The sequence below is a fragment of the Nuphar pumila genome, chromosome 15 (genome assembly GCF_984573655.1).
Source record: "Nuphar pumila chromosome 15, dmNupPumi1.hap1.1, whole genome shotgun sequence".
Taxonomy (NCBI): Eukaryota; Viridiplantae; Streptophyta; class Magnoliopsida; order Nymphaeales; family Nymphaeaceae; genus Nuphar; species Nuphar pumila.
This window is the reverse complement of record NC_143263.1, coordinates 5,679,901-5,705,114: the sequence shown is the minus strand read 5'-3', so window position 1 is coordinate 5,705,114 and position 25,214 is coordinate 5,679,901. Positions and strand designations below refer to the sequence as shown.

The following is a 25,214-nucleotide window of genomic DNA, read 5'->3' as shown; positions in this document are numbered from 1 at the left end:
CAGGATTCAAATATTAGATTGAGATAAGTAAATATGTTCTAATGTGATTCATGGATAAAAGAAACACTAATAATCTGTCCCCAAGCTCAATAACAATAGCATATATCCAACTTAGGGCTAATTAATCAATCTTTTTCATCCATGTATTCTGGATTTAGTTTCATATTTTCTCTCTCTAACATACTGAATTGAGTAAGAAAAAAATCATAAACATATCTTGAAAAAATATGACACTATATATATAATCTCTACAACAAATAATTATGTCTATCAAGTCTGATTGGCACCCATGAAAAAAAGTATTTCACTATATAGTCCAATTAGTTATGAATGATGAGAGATTTTATGAAGACGATACTAAACTTGAAGTCATAAAAAATATGATCAAGAAGGAAAAGAACTTTGATACCATAAAAACAATACAAACTTGTTTAGAACACACATACAAAGACACACAATTTTAAAGTAGTTTTGGTCTAAAGGACCTACGACCATGATGAACCCTCACTCTAAAGAGGAAAGGAGCCTGTTTAATTTATATAGGCACCAAGAGTAGGTCGGATTATTGATTTGATTTTTTATATTAAATTTACAATTAATAGTTCTTTATGAAGGAGAGTTCTTGATATTAGGAAGAGTCCTTTCAAGAGGTAAGTCGGGAGGAGGAGAAGCGATATTGATAGTTTCTTGGATCCCTCTTGGATTGACAGGACAATTATTTTACTTGTTCAAAAAATTCTTTAGAAATTGCAAGCTTCTTACGGGTTTCAACAATCAGCTTTTATCCTTTTGCCCAAGAAACAAAGTCCAGATTGAATTATGTTGTTCTAAAAATCATTGACGATTTGCAACAAGGAAAGACTTACAATTGATATCTAGGCATCTAGAGACGAGGAAAGGTATAACAAAAAAAAAACGATCCTAACTCCGTTCCCATTATTTTGAACATGCTGAATCCATCCATGAGGTCGTTTTGGATCAAAACAAGTTACACATAAGAGATCCAAACTCGTTTGTACATAATGGCCCCATTACTAAACCATTACCCCTTTAGTTGCTACTTCCTTTCAAAAAAATAGTTACTACTTCCTGCCATGCATTTCCCTAAAAAAAAAAAAAAACTTCCTGCCATGCATTGACCATTTTCAAAAGTATAAGAACATGATGTCATTCAAAGAGGATTGAAGGTTAAGCTGAACTTTCTCGGTCTATCATGTAGGGTCCTTACAGAAAGGCAGAATAAGTAAATAAACACAAGGGTCCTTAATTTGGGGTCATTAAGCCCAAATTACAGAAGTATCCCTGCATCACCAATTTTCCTCCTCACAGAAAGGCAGAATAAGTAAAAATAAACACAAGGGCGTCTTGTACCATTGGAAAAACCAAAGAATGTGATAAAAAGTCATCTACCAAGGATATCCCTGGATTTCCGAACACAGATATATTACCAAAACGCCACTCCACATTTCCCCAAAATTAGAAGAGTTCCAACTCGCAAACCTTGTTTCACAGTTCCACCATTCTTAAACCACACACTCTCATCTCTTCACTGACTAAAATCCTGGCAAAGGAGATCTCCTATGGATTCATCCACTAATCCACCAACAATGGCACCCAAAACCCTTATCTTGGTCCTCTTCCTCCTCTCTTCCACCACCACTCCTGCATTCTCAGTTCAACCTAGCAAGCCCATCCTGAAAGCACCAGTTGACCTCCCCCCCTCCCCTTCCCCCTCTGTTACTCCCCCGACCCACCAAATTCCAACCATCCCATCATCTTCCCCACCCCAAACCCACCCAAATCCTGCCACCCCACCACCTCTACGAGTCACCCCACCTTCTCCTCCATCCAAATCTGCCCCTGAAACACCACCACCCTCCTCCTCTTCCTCATTGGATCCCAAACAGCTGATGGCCCTCCAGTCACTAGGAATCTCCCCCACCATCGATCCCTGTTCGCCGAATGTCCCCGGAAACGCCACCGTCTGCGATGCCGGTAAGCCTTTCAGGCACCTCATCTCCCTTCAGCTCAGCAACTGCTCCCCAGACATCCTGATGTCCACGACCGCCATGAAAACTCTTGATACGCTGCAATCTCTGGGGTTCGTCGACTGCCCAATAGATCCAATTAGGCTCTCTGACGAGCTCGCGGGCAACCTCAGATCCTTCACTTGCATCAACAGCCTGCTCAGATTGACTGGTGTGTGGCTCAGCAGGCTAGCCAATCTCACATATTTGACGGTTGAGGATGTTAGGATCAATGCGAGTGGGCCTTCAATCATCCTTAGCAGGATGAACAATCTGAGGTCTGTTAAGATTGCTAGAGCTAACCTCAGTGGTGTTTTGCCAAAAGAATGGCACCCCAATATTGTAGAGATTGTCTTCTCTGGCAATGAATTGAAGGGGCCTATCCCCAGTTCCATTACCCAACTCTCCGAGTTGAGGTCCTTGGATTTGAGCTCAAACAATCTATCTGGTTCTATCCCAGCCACAATTGGGGACCTCCTGATGCTTCAGAATCTCTCTTTCGCGCACAATTCGCTGGAGGGGCCGGTGCCGGGCTCGATGGCAGATATCCTTTCAATGGTTCATCTTGATCTGAGTGGCAACCAGCTAAATGGTTCTGTTCCTGGGTTTCTTTCTCAGATGAAGGGCTTGAGATATTTGAATCTTGAGAATAATAACTTTCAGGGTGTCGTTCCTTTCAATGCTTCTTTTATTAAGAAGTTGGTTGTCTTTAAGATTGGTGGCAACTCAAATCTGTGTTATAATACCTCAGTTGTTTCTTCAAATATTAAGCTGGGGATATCTCCCTGTGACAAGAATGGCTTGCCGCTCTCGCCACCGGATTCTTCATCGGCTTCGCCAGCAGCAGCTCCAAACGATGACAGCACCACAGAATCTGATAGTGGAAGCCAGCACAGTCATCACCATGGACCCAGTACTGTAGTTCTTGTAGTGGCAATTGGGCTTTCATCAATAGTTTTTCTGATCATCTTTTGCATTCTTCTGTCAAGATGGTGTTCATGATAGGATGGTTTTAGTGGAAATTGATGCAGTTGATGGAGAATTTACAGGATGGAATTGCAGATTGGCTCCATTTCTGAAAGCAAGTGGGAGTGGGCAATGTATTATACGCTCTAGAAAGACGATACATGCTCAAACTATTGGTCTCCAGCGTTCTGTATGTATAATCATCATTCTTTTAGGATCACATTCAAGAGGGTCAAGGTAGGGTTTATGAAAACCTGGTTGTTGTGGCACAGTGTATGGTTTTACTTTATTCTTTATTTAATTTCTTGCATTTCATGTATGTATTGATGAGTTCATGAGATTAAAATGTGTCTCAATTTTTATTCGTCATTTTTAGAATCACAAAGTTGGGTTAGAGCCAGTTTTTCTGGTACTTTCAATGCCTCCACCGCCCATCCCCCCCCCCTTTGTTGTATCTCTAGTGTCTTCCATTTGGAATTTTTTTGTGGTGTACTGCAAGAAACGAGGTTCTTTATTTGGGTATTTTATTCATCAAAAATGGATTGCACATGGGCTGGTGGCGGATGTTGGTGGCATGTTTTGGCTACGTTCTGTTTTATATATCTCACATTATAGGCGTGATTGACCTATCATCTTATACTAGAGTGTTTTTGTGGGTATGGTTGTAACTTGCTAGATTTGTGGTAGTTAATTAAGGTTCATATCTTCTGATCTTGCCAATTACGTTTTCTGATGCATGTGCCTGAATAATGTACAACCTATATTATTCATAGAATAGCAAATAATTCTTTAGTCATTTGTAGGGCAGGGATTGCTTACCAATTTGACAAAGTCCTCATGATCATGATGGAAGGATCTGGAATCTGAATTATTACCCGGAAAACCATCTACTTTTTATTTGTTACGCATGATGGTTTGGGCAGTTGGGCCCCTTGAAATATTGTGAAGGCTGTTACAGACTTAAAGCAGTAAACAAACCTCTGTCAAATTGAGCATTCTATAGTCTCCCTCACCGTTTCCATCCTTGAAATTGGTGAAATCATTCAACAAACAAAATAATCTATTTTCTGAAAAACTGGGCATTGACCAGAAAAAGGGGTTGATATCATTTATTTGGAGTAAAATAAACACACTCCGGTTCATGATATTTACATCCTCTTCTCTCTCGCCAGCAAAAGGAAAACCATCATTAAAATGATGAAATTGGCCACCACAAAAATTCTCCCATTCCAAAATCTGATTCTTAATGAATATGCATGTTGGTTCTGCAAAAATTTCGCCGAAAAAATGCAGGTAATTTGTTGCTTTCACTAAAAGTGGTTTCTCCTCCGACTCCTTTCTCACCAGTAACCTCTGCAAGAACATCTCCCATCCTTGAAATGGTGAAACCTACTAGAATCTCTCAGAATGATTTCTCTCCTAAAGTTCTTACTCATGAACTTGGCAACTTCATGGCAATCGGTGCACACTCTTAGATTCTTGGCCACCTGTATTGGCTTCCCACAAGGTGAGTTCAATATGCCAAAGGCCATCGCCCACTTCTCACTATGGCCACACAAAGCTTCTTCTTTTCCTTGCTCATCCAAGTCAATCAATGCGTATCTCTTGTTAGGAGTGTAGCCTTCCTCTTTCATCTGGACATTCAACTTCTCTAACAGCGTCTGTATGTGTTCAGAGTTCAATTTTGATCTATCCCTGGCAACAAATATATGTATCTTTCCTTTGATCTCAATCCAACTACATCCTGGATTCTTTTTCAGCCTGCGGCTAATGATCTTGGTTCTTAATTTTTCACAGATTCCCATTGCTCAACCTCTGCATAAATATTTGACAGAAGTACATAATACCCCGTATTGTCTGGTTCTAGTTCAAAAACTTTCTCTGCGACTTGTTCTGCTAGTTTGGCATCTCGGTGAAGCCTGCATGTACAAAGCAGTGCACCCCACACGGTTGAATCTGGATTTATCGGCATTGCTTCAATGAATTCATATGCTTTCTTTCAATGCCCGGCACGGCCTAGAAGATCAACCATACAAGCAAAATGCTCGAGCTTGGGCACAATACCATGGTCATTTCTCATAGAATCAAACAGTCTCCATCCTTCGTCAACTAAGCCTGAATGGCTGCAAGCATACAGAAGAGATATGAATGAAACCTCATCAGGCCTAATACCTGCCTCTTGCATCTGATTAAAGAGAGAAATGGCTTCTTCACCATAGCCATGCATACCATAACCAGCTATCATAACAGTTCACAAAACAAGGTCACGCTTTGTAATTCTATCAAAGAGAGCTTTCGCAAGACTTAGTGCACCAGATTTTGCATACATGTCAACAAGAGCATTATCAACGAAACCATCTGAGGGATACCCGTTTCTGATAACGCTGCCATGGATTTCCCTCCCTCGCTCCAGAGATGATAGACTTGCACATGCAGGAAGTATGCAGGCCATGGTTACTCCATTGGGATTTACTTCTTTCTGCATTTGGCTGAAACAAATCAGTGCTTCATTTGGAAGATGGTTCTTTGAATAGCCACCTATGATTGTGTTCCATGAGACTACGTCCCTGATATTCATTCTATCAAAAACCGATTGAGCATCCTCCATGCTTCCGCATTTTGCATGCATGTCCATGAGTGCATTAGCAACAAATAAATTAGACTCCAAACTGTTCCTTTCAATATATCGATGAATATCTTTCCCATGTTGAAGAGACCCATTGGAAGCACAAGCATGAAGAACACTGGTAATGGTGAAGAGATCTCGTCTAACACCTGACAATTCCATTTCATTAAACAATTGAATTGCTTTTTCCAAGTGCCCCTCTCGTGCATATCCAGAGATCATTGACGTCCAAGACACAACAGTTCTTTGTGGCATTCTATCGAAAACTCAAAGCGTACTTCAATTCTCCACACTTTGCGTACATATCTACTAGAGAGTTGCAAAGAGTGGTCTCTTCCTTGAAACCAGCTCTTAAGGCGTGACCATGAATCTCTTTTCCATACAAACCATGACCCAGTTCAGCACAAGCAGGAAGAATTGTAACCATGGTCGCCAAGTCCGACTCAATTCTGCAACTCTTCATTTCTCTGAGGACTTGAAAGGCCTCATTGGCCCTACCATTCAACAAAAATCCACCAATCATTGCATTCCATGAGATAACATCTCGTTCAGGCATTATGGCAAACACTTGTTATGCGCACCGTACCCTCCCACATTTCGAGTAAAACGATACAAGAGCATTACCCACTGTAACATAGCAATCAAACCCTGATTTTGTCAACAAACCATGAACCTGCTCAACTCCTTTAACACTTCCAACTGCAGCACAACACTTCAAACAAAACACAAGAAAAACTATAAGAGTCAGGGCCAACCCCATGTCTTTGCATCTCAACAAAAAGAAACACGCTTTCTTCATAATCACCCGCCTTTGCATACCCATTCATGATCATATTCCAAAGAAGGACGCTCTTTCTCATCAGACCATCAAACGCCCTTCTACCTTCTTTTAGATCCCCACACTTCAAATACATAAACACCACCTTTGCCTCCACAACACCATCTTCTTCAATGCCATAATGGGAGATACTAACATGGATTCTCTTTCTTTTAGATCCCCACACTTCAAATACAAAAACACCACCTTTGCCTCCACAACACCATCTTCTTCAATGCCATAATGGGAGATACTAACATGGATTCTCTTACCATCGACAAGAGATTTATGATCAGCCCACAGTTGGAGAAGGTTACAGTAAGTATCTACAGCCAATTGGACATTACTATGACTCTTGAACACTTTCATGGCTTCTTTCAGCCTACCATCTTCACAAAATCTGGAAATTTGTCTTCTGTAATTACTAAAGTCTTCATTTAATGGAGATGCCAAGATGGGTGTGGAAGATTTGGCAGGGGAACAGAAAATTTTGAACTTGGAAGTGGGTTTGAAGCAGAATCCATTGGTTTGTGATGGGTGCCTCTGATTCCCTTCATTGATTGGAGAGATGTGGTACTTGGAACGTACGAGGGTGAGTGTTTCCATGAGATGAAACCGGACGATTGTGAAAATTGATCCACCCGTTGCTTTGAAGGGTGGCGGATTTGGTGGGACCGTTATGGTGTTCCGTCATTAAAAATATCTTTGCTATTGTTTGTATAGTTAAAAAAAAGTCTTACCTACACGGCACCTTGTAATTTAAAAAAAATCTTGAGTTACCATACATAATACACTCTCCCCCTCCCCCAAAGTATGTCCATAAATCACTCTTCTCTCCTTCCTGGTTGGTTGACCATTAAAAAAAAAATTATACATGAGGTTGGCCAGCCCCATGCATAAACATTTTCAATAAAATGTGTTTGAAATGCATACAATTGTTTATGAATTTATTCATCTTATTTATCATAAAAAAATAACATAATCTAAGCCCATCCACATGGATGGACTATTATGTTTTAATTTAAATATATATTAAATCATATAAAAGGTATATATTTCCTTTAATTGTATATTTTAATAATTAATTATAATGTATTTTAAACATATACATATTTGTATGTCTTTATCTATTTGTGTCATAAAAAATATATATAAACATAATTTATCTAGGCCCGACCATATGGGGCCGTTAAATATCTATGCCTCTAAAGTACCATAACTAAAGATTGCACTGATACTGCATTACATGGTTACATCAAGTTCTTCAGTATTAAGTATCACCTGTGAATCCTACATTAGAATGAAAAGTTCTTATTGGTAATTGAGTCTCCAGTTTCTCTATGAATTTACCATAATTATAAAGTCTGCTGATGCTCTCCATAACAGTTCCAACATGCATTTGAGTAACGGAAGAGAGTTTGCTAATAGCTGCAACCAAAAGGTTATGAATCTTTTGACAAGTCCAATCCCCAATATCTTTGTTTTTTGGTGGCAATGCATCATTTCTTGTAAAAACTCCACTTTATGTAGGAATGCATATGGGTAGGACTTCGGATCCCAAAATACACTGGAGATTTGGATCTGTTAGGATCTAGGACAGCCAAAATTTGCAAAAGTCTCTTTCTGAATCGGACTAGTTTGCAACCCTAATTTTATGGTTGTGTTGCAGTGTGTAACTAATTCTTAAAGACCGTGCCCACAAGGGCTTCACTCGTCTGGTAGGAGCGACTTGTGAATGTCACCAAGTTGACAGGCCATCACAAGTTCAAAACCCATGGTGTCTCTTGCCGCAAGGTCAGAGCTGGGGCATACTCCCCAATTTGCAGGAGTGAGCCCAAGGGTTTTACCAACTGAAGGTTAGCCAATGTGCGGCTTGGTATAAAAAAAAACTCTGATACTGAGGTACCTCTGACAAACCATTCACCTACAAGAATTTTCCTTGTTTTTCAACCATTCATTTTTTGTGTTTTTAATAATCTACAAGATGAATGACTATTTTTTTTTTGTGGAACCCATCCGAGAGGTCCAACCATGGGAATTGGGGTTGCCTCATAGCATGGATGAACGGCATCCAAGGTCCCCTGACATGACCTGATCTTGTCTCTGACTCTTTTTTTTTTTTTAAAGTTCAGTTGGGGTTAAGCAGACCCCTATCCATCATACAACTATACCATTGGGTTTTGAACCTGCAACGCCCCAACATAAGGTGACGCTCCTACAAGACAAGCAGAGCCCCCGTTGGTATCTTGTCTCTCTACTGGTGAAACCCCAAATGGAATCTTGCCACTCAACAACTTGGCCCTTGTCAACATCATGAGTGCCTCATTCAAAAAACTAAAAAGAAAAGAAAAAGAAAAGAAAAAGAAAAAAGATCATTTTTATGAATAAACAACCAAACAATCATCTAATAATCTCCAAGGGAACATAGATATTATAAACGCTTTATGTTGGTGTTCTAACTCTATCCATTGATGAATCTCTAAAGCAATGGTTGCCACAAAAAAAGAAAAAAAAAAGCAGTTTGGTTGGCCATGAGATAGCATCGCTCTCCCATCAAAACTATCAAATAATAATGAGAGGACGATGATAAATCATTTTAAAAAAAATGAATGGCACCCATCAAAACAGTGAATATTCTTACAGGTTTTGGATGCCGTTCATCATGAGATCAACAGCATCCAGAGGTGCCATGGTGGAATACCGTCAAAGCAGGCTCATCCCATCTCAATAATAATCCCTCATGTTTAGATATTAGGTGCTCGGCAAAACAATCTACCACAGATTTTTCGGTCCCAACTTTTTTAAATATATATATATATATATATATATATATATATATATATATATATATATATATATATATATATATATATATATATATATATATATATATATAAAATAAACCTTGTTGGTGTCCAACCTGTTCTTTCCTCGTAGCCAATGTTGACCTCCATCGTTTGGCCAAAGTGTTAAAGCTATTAAAATAATATTTAAAAAATTAATTTTAAGTTATTTTTTATATTTATTAAAAACCAATTCAAGTCATTATCATATCATTTTTTTGTCATACGTGACAACATGCTCGTAACAAAGCAAGCTCCTTGGTGGAAGTGGTACAAGGGTTTTAACAAGGGGTGTCAATGGGTCGGGTTAACCAAAATCGATCCAAACCAAACCCTATAGGATCCCGGTATGATGACAAATAAGAAGATCCGATTAAGACACGGGTTTGGACCTTAAGGTCTGATTAATGCATGGGCCAGGTATAGTTTGTGAAATTTTAGAACCCGACCTGACCCAAGTTTCGATTGAGACCTGCAATTTTTCAATGTAAAAATGATAAAAAAATATTATTTTAGCAGGTATGACCCGGATCTTGTTTATGTAGTTTTTATCGGGTTTGAAAATGGTTTTTCTTATAGTAGACTCGATTAGACTCATGTCCGAACTCAATACCATGCCAAAAAATTTGGTCCAAGTCTGGTTTCACCTGGGTATGAACTAAACCCGATCCGTTGACACCCTTACTTTTAACTACTTGGGGATGGACTATAGAGCATAGCGTCAATCTCTCAAACCCCACCACCTGAAACAATGGGGGTTCCTCCATAAATATCTAATATATATATATATATATATATATATATATATATCACAAGGACATGGACATGAACATGGACGAGACTTGATACAAGTCTGAGGTGAACATGCAATTTTTCAGAAAACTAGAATACGAGGACATAGCTTTTTTAATATTTTAATTGATAAAATAATTTTGTTTACATTTTAATATATTTAAAATTGCATTATTAAAAATAGCTTTGAAATTATATAAAAATAATACTAAAAATATTCAACGTGTCATGTAAGGTGTCCACTTGTTGCGTCCTGTCTCTTAGATACGAGACCTTAAATGGCGTGTCCCTGCCACATTTTTGGATTCGGCTCCAATTTAGCTTTCAAAATTGGATCTCTAGACCCGGTTGTGATTTTAGTTTCTACGACTCTGTACCAGCTGCAAACTTTGTCGGTTTTTATCAGATCTGATACCGTTTGCTTATCCGATCTAATCCTAATCGGACCATATGTGATGTGGAAAATGGGTCGGATCGTGTTGGTAACCGGGTCGGATATATGACCTATTTGAATCGCCATAGATTACTTGTCGTATCATCCACGATACTCCGATTACGGGCAAAAAGGTGATATTCGGATCAGGATTTGATAAATATTCTCTATCCATACCCGAATCCGAACCGCTGTACAAACTTCCAAAACTCGAGTCACCCGCGCTCCACCGCTCGTCCGGCGCGTGCCACAAACTCGGGTCTAGCGCGCACCGCACGTGCTTCCGTTGTTCTCCACAGTCCACACACACAATCAGGAAGAGGTCCACCGGAAGAAGGAGGTCAGAGCCCAGATTCTTCTCACGACTCTCCTTGCTAATCTACCGCAAGTCCCCAGTCCATCGCCCTCGACCGACACGTGCGCGTCCCTTCCTCCTCTTCCAGTAAATATGGAAACTTTGACGCAATCTCTCTCTCTCACTCAGAGTCTTCTCCAAGAAGCCTCCTCCTCTCTGAGGAGGTCCCTCTGATTAACTTTTATTATTTCCATTTTCGCAGTATTTTGATTAATCTTTTGGGCCGTCGATGGCTCAGTTGCTCCCTCCGATCTGCACGGACGCCCTCAAGCTCCGGAATTATTGCGCGTCGCCCATCGGAGCTCGCCAGAATTTCCTCCGGCCGTTGATAGATCTCCCGGTTCCCGGCGTGCGTCGGCCGGAGTTGAGGATGAGAGCCGCGACGCCGAGCTTGGTCTCGGGGGAAGCCGACGCCGACGATTACTACTCCATTCTAGGCGTCGTATGACTCTCTCTCTCTCTGAGTTTTTCTGATTGGAATTGGATAGATTCTGGCGTTTTATGTCGATGATTGGATTAAGAAACGTCATCTTCAGTAATTTTGCAGCGAGTCAGTAATCGTAGTGGGATTGAGTATGTTAGTTAAAGTCGAGTTCAGCTATGTCGTTGATCGATCGGAAGGATCTCCTGGTTGTCAGAGTACATAAAAATGATTAGCATGCATATGCATGGTTGATATGGATTTGTGGATGCTGGTTCGAATCAATGACCGTTCTTTCTATTGCTCGGTATTCCTCTTACACGTAAAACGTTCTTGCCCTGCTGATGCTAGTAGATCGGTTCATTGATTTAAAAAATGACGCTCTCTAGGAAATTCAATTTGTTGTGATCTTCGGAAATGATAATTGGTAAGATTTTGATGACGCAGTAGCGCCCCTTCTTTATCGCTGATATTCTATTGATTTTAGGCAACAGAGTAGTCTTTGTAAATTATAGTTGTGATCTCTGGTTGCTCTAATTGCTCATTAGGGGATTTAATGGGATGTTGTTGGTCGTGTGTGTTCCTCTCTCGAATGTTTGGTTTGTGGAATAAAAAGTATAATCCGTGGAATTGAGAGATCGTTATTTGGAATTTGGTAAGAGATGGAATATATGGTCACATGGAAACTAGGAAAATGTGTGCGTGGTTGCGCATTTCTCGTAAAATGCCATTTCTTTATCGTTTGTGAAATGCTGATGTCCTGGCTTCTAGCGGAATCACATAGAATCACCTTCTCAACCTCAATCAAACATGTCCCTTACATTTTATTTCGTTTGGAAATTTAATTGTTTTGATGTAGGATTATTGCGTGATCATCAGTATGAACAAAGAAATAAATATGTGTGTGTATGTATATTGATTCCAGTAGTTAAAAAAAGGGGCTTCCATTTAAGATGATTTGCGTGGATACTGTCTAATGCACCCTTGGATGGAGACTATAAATGTCCACATGAAAGATTTTGAGGTGACACAGATTTTAGTTCTATACAGGAAGGAGTGGAGAAATAGGACCTTATACCATGTAGTCTGGATAAGGCCATGGGTGTGTTTGACTCCCTCTCCAGGTTAGGACAGAGTAAACAGCACAGGACAAACAGGACAGTGTTCCTCTCCAGGACACACTGTCCAGTTTGACATGAACAGGTTATTTTTATTTTTAAAAGTGTACCGCATTCCAGGGAGGTTGGTACAAAAAAAACAGCATTCCGTGCATCTGTAGGACACACGGAACGCCGCACTTCTGCTGTTTGATAGCGGGTGCATGACCAGCATCCACGGTGACCCATGCGATGCCGGGATGTGAAATCAAACACATGGTCACCAAGCTATGGGTGCAGGTTTGCCAGGCTCCTAGAAACTTTGTAGGCTGGGGTATGCTGGGAGCTTTGGCCTGAGAAACAGAGAATTTTGTGATAAAATCCCTATTTTTTGGTTAGTCAGTTTACTCTTTTGATTCTCATTTTGTTATGTACAAGTAAACCTCATTGTGCTAGAGCAAGTAATTCTTTACTTCCTATCTTTATGTCAATTTTTGTGTTGTAGATGCCAGATTCATCACCAGCTGAGATAAAAAAGGCATACTACAACTGTATGAAAGCTTGCCATCCTGATTTGAGTGGAAATGATCCCGAGACAACTGATTTTTGTATGTTCATTAATGAGGTTTATGAGGTGAGCTCTTTAAAAGCAAAGTGATTGTCTCATTCTTGTGAGTGTATCCTCCCTTTTAATTTTTGTTCTTCTTTATTAAACTGGTACAGGTACTAAGTGACCCTGTGCAACGCATGGTTTATGATGAAATCCATGGGTATGCATTAACAGCTAACAATCCTTTCTTGGATGATTCCAAGCCAAAGGATCATGCTTTTGTCGATGAGTTCAGTTGTATAGGTGCATATCGCTTCCATCTTTTGTTCTTTTCCCCAAGATAGTAAATAAATCATACTGCTAAATCTTTTTCCTTCCTCGTCAATACCCATCTAGGGCTTAGTTGGCCCTCTACCTGCAACACGTGAATCTGAGACCAAGCTTCATTTACTGGTTGCTTGAAATAGCAAATTCTGTGGTTAGCTTCATTTACTGAGGACAAATTATATTAAAATCTTCATGTGGCATCTTTTGCTGACAACTTGGACAGGCTGTAAAAATTGTGCCAATTTAGCCCCAGATGTATTTAAAATCGAGGAGGATTTTGGAAGAGCAAGAGTTTGTTCCCAATCTGGGAACCCTGGCCTAGTTCAGCAAGCTATTGACGGTTGGTAAGTGGTAATTTAGGCATTCTGTCTGCATTCTTATGAAGTGAATATTTAGGTATTCTGTGATTAAGCTATATGAACCATACATCTTTTATTTAAGTGTTGGTAATAAGCAAACTAGATCTCAATGCTGGGTGATATGTATGGATTCATCCTTGGTTAAGTAAATGGAGGAACCTGCTGGAAATGATCTTAACATGCATTAAGAATCTACTAAACTAATAATTAGAAAGAAAAGAGAAGGAACTCTTGAAGAAACTTCCTGCCACATGGGAGAGAGGAAAATACCTCACTATTAAAGCTCTTAACGACCTATGGTTTTGGTTTGGATTGCACTAACTTTGGCGCAGGGAGGGGGCACACCACAAATAATTTTGCCAACTAAACAGTGCTATTCACAACTAGCGAGCATGTTAATTTGTTCTGTTCATACTTGTAATTCTTGCTGCAAGAAAGCCTATGAGGTTCAAAGCCTTTCCTAATGAAATTAATAGAACAATTAGAATAATTTGATGGCAATAGTGGGATGCGAGACTATTTTGAAAGCTATGCCACAAATACCACAGATATTTTGAAAATATCGTTATTTTAACATGATATTTTCAATGGCTGATCTTATACAAAAAATAATGCAAGCTATACAAAAATCTGAATTTGAAAATATTGCATTTTTTATGCAATTTTAACCCATTATTAATGCAATAAGGGCAGTTTTGGCAATACTTTTATATTATATATTTTAAGTACATTGTTATTGTTTTATGTCTACCATTATTTTTTGAGATTTTCCCGAGAATAACAAGATTTCTGAAATGCAAGATTGTCCATCACTGAGTTTTTCCTTAAGGGGCGGGGGGGGGGGGGGGTTGCATCACACGGAAGGAGGCTCCGCACCACAATCCGCGTGGAGCCTCCTTCAGCAAAAACAGAGTCAGACCCCCCTGGGAAGCGTGGTCATGTTGATTTTGGGGCTCTGTTTGCGTTGCCACGGTGGGGCCTGCAGAAACACTTCATGCTTTGTGCGTTTCTGTGGAAACCCCACCGTTGTCGTGACACACAACACACCCTAAATGTTTCCAAGTAACGGTATTTTCTTCTTTTTCTAGATTTGCTTCATTATTAATTTAGAGCTGAATGGTACCTAGATGACAGCGCATTGGTAAAATAGTATTGTAATAATATCACACAAATATTCAAAATTTACTGAGCAGTACTGACATTCTGTTGGTATGATAATATTATACGAAATGTGACAAATATCCAAAAATTATTGTCTTTGAAGATGTTATGGTGTCCTTTTGTTTTTTGTTGCAAATTCTTGATGGAAACATGGCAATTCAAATAATCAAACAATTTGGCCTACTCTATAAATAACTTCCCTTTTGAATTTTATAAAAAAGACTCGTTCGAATTATGATGTTAATCAGTATTCTATGGCATGAGTTTGGCTTATAAACAGAACATACTTAATTTGGTGATTTGAATATGTGTTTCTTCTTTGTTCACTAAAAGCATTGACATATATCTTATGATATGAAGTATTTGATGCATTCAAGTCTCTTTTCTTGCATTCTCAGCCCAGTAGATTGCATTCATTGGACTTCTGCTGCACAGTTATCTCTGCTTGAAGATGAGATGCGCAGGGTAGAGAGAGTAAATGTAAGATAAATATTCTTTGAAACCTCAGGTCATCTTTTAGGGATATATTAGCTCTGTGACATGACTGCTTATTTTTCCTGGTTTTGACATGTTCCTCTGGTGAATGACTGTGTGTATGCACATGCGCGTGCATGTATATGTGCATGCACGTGTGTATGCATGCATGTATATCTTCTTCTTGCAAAAAATAAATATCATGATTAAATGCCAATGCTCGTATGCATACCCTGGTGTAAAATGTATCTATGTAATATGACATGTATATCACAGAACCGCTCTACAATAAAAAACAGTATCACTTGTCTGTTCTCTAGAGTTGTTAAGCATAGTTTACTATGCATCAATGTGAATTTGGTCTTTTAGTAGACAGTTTGGAACTTTGGATAGCAGATCCATGTTTTTACTGAACAAATCCACATGGAAGAACTTTGTTTTAAGATTCTAAGAATTTGTAATTAGTTTTCATAGTCTACTATGTTGTCTTTTTATTATTGGTGACTGCATAATTCTGTATGTTAATGGTGATCATTTAATATGGGCAGGTTGGCCTGATGCTTTCTGGGATGGGAGCTTCTCTTAATGTTTTTGCAATGGTATGACTACAAACCTCTCTGCTGATCACAAAATTTTCTTCTGCAATTAGCTTGAGCTTTATCAGTAATGAGTTTGGCCTTAGTATCTTTGCTGAAACTCTTGTTGATTCTTGTCTTCTTTTTTATATGTGTATCTTGTTAAATATGTGAGCGACCTATTTAGATTACATACAAAAAAATCAGAGACATGGTTGGCAAGAACACTGAATTTGGTTGATGTTATATTGCACCATTTGTTTAACCAAAAAGCATCTACACTGGAAAAAATCACTGGTGTACCCAGTGACAGACTACATCCATGTTGATTCAAATGACTAGAGAAGACCATGTTATTAAGTATGTACGCCTTAAGGCATGACGCATACACCTCAAGGAGAGGCCTATGCCTCATGCCTTGAGGCATAGATGCTTCTGAGGCGTGCGCTTCCGGCCATGAAGCGCACGCCTCAGGGAAGGGCCTGCGCTTCAGTCATGCATAGGTGGTCAAAGCTCTTTTTTGACTAGTATACAAAAGAAAAAAATGATTAAAATAGAGTGGGGCGTGGGGTGCCCCAACCCTTGCATTACGGAGTCACCAGCACCAGTGGGGCTGTTACCCTCGTGTGCACGGACTGTTACAGCCATGCCAACTACCTAAATCAACTATTTCTCTCTCTCTCTCTCATGAGATCCCTCTGAGGACAGAAACTTGTCTGCGGAGGTGAAAACGAAGGATGAAAGAAGAGATCTGCTTTTTGACATGCCACTTAAAGGGAAATGCTATTTGCTAGTTTTCCCAGAGGAAGGGGAACGATCGGCTGATCGATACTGTATGGAAACAGGAACAAAAGAAGAACGAAGCTTCCCTCCCTCCCTTTGCAAACCTCCTCCTCCTTTTGTTGGGACATAATCCTTTTGCCTGCATGGCATATAATTGTAATTTGTTTTGTCATCTCTATGGGTGCAATATTGTTCATTATAGAGATAAAAGAAATAAATAAAATAAATTTCTTATATTTAGATAAAGTGCTGGAAATTATGCTATTATAACATCATGCCTTAACTCTTGGATTTCTTTCTTTCTTTCTTTCTCTCTCTCTCTATATATATATCAGAACCACTAACATGCATAACAAATAACAATATAAACAAACAAACAATATATACATATATATATATATATATTGTTCATTATAGAGATAAAAGAAAGAAATTAAATAAATTTCTTATATTTAGATAAAGTGCTGGAAATTATGCTATTATAACATCATGCCTTAACTCTTAGATTTCTTTCTTTCTCTCTCTCTCTCTATATATATATATTGTTTGTTTGTTTGTTTTTCTTGTTATGCATGTTAGTGGTTCTGATACTTGCGCTTCACTTCATGGTGGCTGCAACGCTTTGCCTTGCTTCAATGCTTCTAACAACCTTGATTCACACACACATGCATACCCATGAGCGCACACATATGCATACCTGTGCACATATATACGTGTGTGTGTGTGTGTGTGTGTGTGTGTGTGTGTGTGTGTGTGTGTGTGTGTGTGTGTGTGTGTGTGTGTGTGTGTGTGTGTGTGTGTGTGTGTGTGTGTGTGTGTGTGTGTGTTTATTCAGTCAGACGCTCATGGAATCTTTGATTCTGCAGATTACATGTATATATGAGGCATCTATAGTTCTTCGCGATGATTCCTCTTAATCAGTTTTCTTTTGAAAAATGATTTTCTTAAAAAATCCACTAGTCTCAGTTATTTGTTGCTTATGCTAAGGTTGTATGCGAATGATAAATTATAACAATTTCATAAATGGCAACAACCATTTCTGTCTTTCAGTTTTGCTCAAGGCTTTTTTGCTAGAAATATCTGTTAAGCTTTTTAGTTGCAGCCAACTGGCCTTGGTAATTGTTGAACCGGGTGATAATTCAAAGTATGTTATAATGTATGTGCTTGCCATAGATAGATATTAATCATGTCGGTATATAAAGGCTGAATATTTGTTATGGTCTGACATGAAGCACTTGATAGATTGTGAGAAAATTAGTGGGATCACTAGATAAAAGGTACTGTGTGAGTCAAATATAAACCCATAAATAAAGGTCTACAACTTCATGCAGCTAGTTAGTTTGTATTTGTCTCATTCCAATCATAAAAAGAGATACAGTATCTAACGATCATGCCTAGACACCATCTTCACCTCAGGACTATATATGTTACCTGGACACTGATACATGAGTGCAAAGTATCGGGCATGTTGGGCCTTAAAAGGTTAGACATGGCTATCTATCTATCTATCTATCTACACACACAGTGGAAAGATCCAACATCTATTAAAGCTGATTTTTGATAAAGAGTCTGTAGCCTGAAACAAATGTAGTATGCATGAAAAAAAAATTGGGTGTTGTCACGAGGCCAATAACTTGACAATTTCTCTGAAGTCTGGCTGAATCAGAGAAGAAACATAGATGTAGGAGACTTAGATTCAGTTGATAGACAGTATGCAACTTGAAATGAACCTGGTTGACGGCCCAATTCTGCTATGAGATGCCTGTTTCAAGACGTTGCTGACTTCAGAGGCATGCCATGTATTTCAAACATTTAGGTTTGATGTAGTGTACAGAATTTTAAATTGTTAGCTGGACATTCATTATGGTTTTGAGAAACATATATACCTGTACTTTCATAAATTTGTATTTTTTTTACTTTTGAGCTCTGCAATCATTGATTCATTATGAATTTCCAAGTTTTCTTAGTTAAAGATTAAGACATGAATTATCTCTGTGGCAGGCACGTTCTAGGTGGGAAAAGCGTCAAATGAAAGTCTTGGTAGGATATTGGCTCTTAACAGATTTTCTGTTTACATAGTGTATACCAGTTTATGCTAATTTGAATATATGTGATTTTAGGAGGGATTGTTTCCTTTTCTTAGTGATGTTTGTTGAATTCCCAAGTCATTTTCTCAGTATGTTCAATTTGCAATTTCTATAGCAATGTCAGTGCTTATCATGATTTTCCACCATCTTCATTGCATGAATTATTTTCTGGTTCTTTTCTTCCCCTATTTCACTGCTGGAAAGCATGTGTTTCTTGAGAACAAAAAGAATGTGTGTAATTGACATGTTCTGTGAGAACTGTTTGTATTATTAGTCTTGGTATCTTCTGCAATTCTAGTGAACTTTAATTTTCAAACAATGTAGAAAGACGTTTAGGAACTATTCACGTTCATCTGCTAATCATGCATTCACAAATTAACAAATATTGGTGAAATATTGAACCTGTCAGAAACTGTTTTGTATTCTTCTTGTTATCTTCTGCAATTCTACTGAACTTCAAATTTCAAACAATGTAGAGAGAGGTTTAGGAACCATTTACTTTCAGCTGCTAATCATGCATGCACATTAACAAATATTGGTGAAACATTGGAGTTCTTGCTTTCATGGCATTTAATGACATGCAAACATTAGGAGAACCTGATTCCTAAAAAACCTGTCAATGCTTCATGATTTTGCTGCGATATCATGACTCTGCTTGGATAACTCTTAAAAATGTGTAGTCCAAAAGTATAAAGAGAAAAACCCTTTCACAACTGTCACTTAGGTACAGGTGCGGATGCGGGTACGGGTACGGGTACGGAGGGTATGACACGACAATTCCAAAAAATGTGGGTGCGGGGACATGGCTATATATATATATATATTAAATATCACATAAATAAAAATAAATTCAAAATAAACAAAATATAATCTAAATATGTATGCTATATCTAAAATATGTATTATATACTGAAAATATAAAGTTATAAACTGAAAATATAATTATAAATTATAAATTGAATACAAACTTGTATGTACGAGGGTAAAATGGCGTGTACAGGTGTCGCTGTGTGTCAACATGGGGACATGCGTGTCGACATGAACACGGATACAGAGGGCAAAATGGAGTGTCTGTGTGACATAGTTTTGTGAGAGGATGATCGACCTCTAACAGAGCAAAAAAACCTTAATGCAAACACGCATGGAACTCGACAAGAAGACGGAAGAAAGAAAATAAAAAAGATTTTTAATGTGGTTCGGCTGAATGCCTACGTCCACGATCCTCACACTCTCTCTACTAAACTCATGAGAGGGAGGTTCCCTTAATATTAAGGATTACAATCAAGGGGGAGATCTTTCCAGGTCATTAGATCCCCAATCATCATACCACATTTTTTGTTGGTAAGGGCTACAAGGATATTTTATTTCCCTGACCAATTTCTTGACTCTACCTTATCTTTTTTATCTTCACATCTTCCAAATGTGGACTCTTACTTGGTTGTCGACTTTATCTTTCTGGATAGAGGTTGATTGAAGATAAGTCTTGAGTCATTTGGTTATTGAGCTAGATCTGGATCGCGTTAATTCTGGACTGGGACTGGATCAAGTTGGATGGAGTCTGGGTCTTCTTTAACACACCCCCTCAAGCTAATATCCGTGAGATTAAGCTTTCTTCTTAAATAACTAAAAATTGATCCTCCCAACAGTTTTTTGAGTATGTCTGCTAACTGCTCTTGAGATGCTACAAATTTGATTTCAATTTCTTGCTTTGCTACTTTTTCTCTGACAAAGTGAAAATCCACTTCTATATGTTTAGTCCTGGCATGAAAGATAGGATTTGCAGACATATAGGTAGCTCTGAGATTGTCACACCATATGACTGGGGTTTTGGATTCACAAATCCCAAGTTCCCGCATTAACTGTTGTAACCAAAGTAATTTTGACACTCCTCCAATTAACGTTTTGTATTCATCTTCAGTACTGGGTTTAGCAACCGTTTGTTGCTTAGAGGACTTTCAGTGCAATACTTTGACCCAAGGGAAGACAAGTACCCATTTGTGGATCTTCAATCATCTGGGCAACCAGCCCAATCAACATCAGTGTAGGCAGACAACACACAATTGTTGGATCTGGATATTTGAAGACCCAAATTGATGGTGCACTAGAGATATCTTAGGATACGCATTACAAGCAACCAGTGAGTATCCGTTGGATCGTGTATAAATTGACATGCCTTATTTACTTCATAGGATATGTCAGGCCTGGTGAAGATCACATATTGCAGAGCTCCCTCAATGCTGCGATATTGGGTTGGATCTATGAGTTTGTTCCCTTCATATCTGGATATCTGAACGTTGGCTGCCGCAAGAATTGTAAGAGGTTTGCATTTTTTCATTCTTGTTTTGACAAGAAGATCATATATATATTCTCTTTGGGTAAGTAAAATTCTTACGTCATTCTTAATAACTTGGGTTACATCAAGGATCTGCTTTAAGCCCTTTCCTATTTGCGATAGTGATGGATGAGCTTACGAGATCAATTCAAGAAAATGTACCGTGGTGTATGTTGTTTGCTGATGATATTGTTTTGATTGATGAGTCTAGAGCTGGGGTTAATGCTAAGTTAGAATTATGGAGACAGACATTGGAAGCTAGAGGTTTTAAGTTGAGTAAGAGTAAAACTGAATATATGGAATGTCGGTTTAGTAAGCAACGAAGTAGTGATGGGAGTGTAGTGAAGCTTGGTGAGCAAGAAATACCAGTGAAGGATTATTTCAAATATTTGGGATCCATCATTCAAAAGTATGGAGAAATTGATGGAGATGTAAATCATAGGATAAAGGTTGGGTGGATGAAATGGAAAAGTGCAACTGGAGTGTTGTGCGATCGTAGAATGCCATTGCGGTTGAAGGGAAAGTTTTATAGGACGACTATTAGACCTGCTTTACTATATGATACGGAATGTTGGGCTGCCAAGAGACATCATATTCAAAAAATGAGTGTAGCTGAGATGCGGATGCTTAGATGGATGTGTGGAAATACAATAAAAGATAAGATTCAGAACGAGGAGATACGTAAGAAGGTAGGTGTTGCACCCATTGAGAATAAGATGCGAGAGAATCGTTTACGGTGGTTTGGACATATTCGGCGAAGGCCTAATGATGCTCCAGTTAGAAGGTTGGAGAAATGGGAAAATATATTAGTTAAAAGAGGTCGGGGTAGGCCTAGGAAGACTTGGATGGAGATGATAGGAAAGGATATGAATGCTTTGAACCTCACCGAGGACATGGCATTGGATAGAAATGATTGGAGGAAAAGGATTCATGTGGAAGACCCAAAATGAATTTCTTTTTTGGTTCATATCGCTGACCCCAATTGTTTTGGGATGAAGGCGTAGTTGTTGTTGTTGTATTCTTAATAACTTCTATACCCAAGAAAAAATGCAAGACTCCTAAGTCCTTTATTGAAAACTTTACACCAAATTCACCAATAAGTTGTTGAACTCTTTCCTTAGAACTTTCGGTTATTATTATGTCATCAACATAAACCAGAACATATAAGGTTTCCTCAGTTGAGATTTTGATAAATAAAGATATGTCAGCTCTAGAACCAGTAAAACCCAATCTTTATGGGTATTGTCTGAACCTTTCGAGCCAGGCTCTGGGAGCTTGCTTCAATCCATAGAGAGCTCTATTTAATTTGCAAATATAGTGAGGAACCTTTATGTTTTCAAAACCGAGGGATTGTGACATATACACTTCTTTCTTTAGAAAACTGTGGAGAAAAAAATTGTTAACATCAAGTTGGTGTATAACCTAATTACGACAGGTGGCAATGGAGAGCACTATGCAAACAGTTGTGGGTTTAATTAACCACAGGGCTGTAGGTCTCGAAATAGTCTATCCCTTCTTGTTGGCTATATCCATTAGCCACTAAACGAGCTTTGAACCTAGCAACGCTCTCATCTGCATGTTTCTTGATTTTATAAACCCACTTGCACCTGACTACATTAGATGTAGTCTCAAGTGGAATAAGGGTCTAAAAGCCTCATGCTCCTCTTTCCTGGTTTGATGCCATTTTGGTTCATTGAAAGCTTGCTTGAAATCAACTGGTTCATATTCTTGAACCAACTGATCAGACCAAAACCAAAATAATAAGGTGATGAATCAGTGAATCTCGGTCTTAGGGTTCCATCGTAAGATCGAGTTACCATTTGGGCAGTCTGACCTTGGATTATCAAGAACATCGACCTGTAGGCGACTCACGCATATATTCCAAAACCTGTTTAGACCTGATTTGTGACTCATTTTTCAACCACCTTGTCACTTTCTCACTGGTAACAGGAATTCTGGTTTTAGCATAAAAACTGTTTTCATCAAACTTGACATGTCTTGCCATTTAAATATTTTTAGAAACCGGATCAAAACACAGAAAACCTTTATACGAGGTTCCAACACTAAGAAAAACACATGCCTTAGACTTAGGGTTCAACTTTGAGTGGTTATAAGGAACAAGATAAAGGTATCATGTGCACCCAAATTTTTTTGAATAATCATAACTGGGGCACTTTCCAAGGAGCAATTCATATTGTGTTTCACAGTATTTTGTCACTCTCATCACCTATGCACACTTGACATAAAGGGAACTATTATTTGGGACCTAGAACTACATCTATTGTCATATGTATATCATGTTGGATATCCATGATTCAAAACTTACGGTTAAGACAGTTTTAGAATTATATTTGCAAGAAAGCAAAAGTGTACTGAGGTTCCATGCTTATTTCTTACTATCTAGTCAATCAACTCTAACCACATATTGGGTTTTAACAAATGACAACATTATCATCTTTAGAATATTCTGTATGTTAGTTTGAAATGGACAGCAAACAAAGGTTGCAACTTGATCTCTGAATGCCATTTTGAATTACTTGGATGCTATGTCACATGGGTGCGGGTGCGGGGGTGCAGCACTTTCAAAAAACTTGGGTGCGGCGGTGTGGCAAAAATATAATATATATATATATATATATATATATATATATATATATATATATATATATATATATATAAAGTCTAAAAGTTAGACATAAATGACCCTAGGTGTGTTGACCGCACCGGGTGCCGCACGCGCACCCGCGTCGCGTCGACGCGGGTGCGGCACCTAGTTGGCCGAGTCCCTGTGACATAGCTTGGATGTAACATGTAAAAGAATAGATGATTTCTTGGCATATCCACACTAAATTTGTAATTTGTCATCTTTGACATGCAGGAAAAAGCTAAAATCAGGATGATGAAGAAAAACACATCTGGAAAATCTGAATCATATTGGAGCAATCTTTGGGAAAACCCTATTAACTACAGAGATGCAGGTATTTGCTTTTCAAGTCTTGCACACAGAGATGATTCAGTTCCTTGAAACGCTTTATCATCATTTTATAGTTTCACTTCTATTTGCGACAACTTGTGGGTGTTTGAGAGATCAGGTAGGGCATGAGACCTAGTGAAAGCCCTTGCCTTTGTTTTGCTAATGTAGGAAAAGTTTCGACACAACATTTGCTGTTCATTGTTTCGACTTCAAAATGCAATGCGTTCTGCCACATGAAATTATTTTTTCCATTATTAAGCTCTACCGCGTCAGGGCTGCTTCTTCAATGCCAAAAACTTGGAGGCTCTGTTTCTTGTTTAATTCTCTTTCCGCTTCCATGGAAAGGTTAACACCGGTAGCATCGGCCTGGTTCATATGTTTAAACCAGAACAAAGTAGTACATTGGAAATTCTTCACATCTGGGGAATTTTGTAGCATCGAAGAATGGTTGGAATGGTTGGAAGATTAAGAAAAAGGCAAATATTGGGCAATGGTGCACCATTTCAATCAACAGATTCAACAGATAGTTGGGCTTGAAATGGCCATGTTGGAAAAGGATCATGTCCATTGTCCTTGCTTGAAAGTTGAATCCCTCTTAACAAAATACAAACGTCACTTTATTATTGGATGTCCTGTTTTTGTTGTTATCTTTTTGTAAGAATGATTTGCTGACTGCTGTTGGTCTGAGACAGAGGAGGAGGAAGTGCAAGAGAGGTCAAAAAGGGCAGCAGCTGCGGCCCGGCGTTGGAGAGAGTACTCAAGAAAGGGTGCGGACAGGCCTCCAACCTTCAAACTTCCAGAAGCATTGTCAAAAAAAGAATAGGCAAAGTAAAGGTCCCTTCCATATTGTACACTATAGTCCATTCATATGATTTATGTATAGTTAGTTTAGAACAAAATCCCATTGTATAAAGCTAACTATTGTGAAATCCTCTCTTTCTCTCAATTCGTTTGGTAAACTTATGCATATACCATCAACTTTGCGGTTCAAATGCCATATTGGGCCCATGAGATGTGATGGTCATGATCCATTAAGCTGTCACGGTCCCTTGGATTAACATCTTCAGATTGAGCAAATTCAAAATCAGGGATAGTCTTGACTCGAGTAGGGGTGGGCAATGGGCTGGCTGGCGAATTGACCAGGCCGATTCAGCTGGGCCCGGTCCCATTAATTTGACCTGGCTCATGCTGGGCCTAGGTCCAAAAAACCCGCCA

General features: G+C 38.7%; 1 protein-coding gene and 2 pseudogenes across 3 annotated transcripts; 2 read left to right on the top strand and 1 right to left on the bottom strand.

Moving 5' to 3' along the window:
* The first annotated feature begins 1,509 nt into the window (after positions 1–1,509).
* Positions 1,510–3,312, top strand: LOC149814254 (receptor-like protein 51 pseudogene; annotated as a pseudogene). The gene has a single exon (XR_016427875.1). The product of XR_016427875.1 is annotated as a receptor-like protein 51 pseudogene (transcript).
* An 854-nt stretch (positions 3,313–4,166) lies between these two features.
* On the bottom strand, positions 4,167–6,805 carry LOC149814253 (pentatricopeptide repeat-containing protein DOT4, chloroplastic pseudogene; annotated as a pseudogene).
* Positions 6,806–10,977: 4,172 nt separating this feature from the next.
* On the top strand, positions 10,978–24,945 carry LOC149814252 (uncharacterized). 2 transcript variants are annotated; one of them, XM_089990232.1, is made up of 9 exons: positions 10,978–11,301; positions 12,883–13,011; positions 13,101–13,230; positions 13,478–13,598; positions 15,173–15,254; positions 15,797–15,847; positions 18,608–18,646; positions 23,904–24,003; positions 24,692–24,945. In XM_089990232.1, exons 1-9 carry the CDS (start codon positions 11,089–11,091, stop codon positions 24,820–24,822), a joined length of 996 nt encoding a protein of 331 aa, XP_089846358.1. In that variant the 5' UTR covers positions 10,978–11,088; the 3' UTR covers positions 24,823–24,945. The 2 variants fall into 2 exon arrangements, with proteins under 2 accessions (XP_089846358.1, XP_089846359.1); XM_089990233.1 differs by lacking the exon at positions 18,608–18,646.
* The last annotated feature ends 269 nt before the right edge of the window (positions 24,946–25,214 follow it).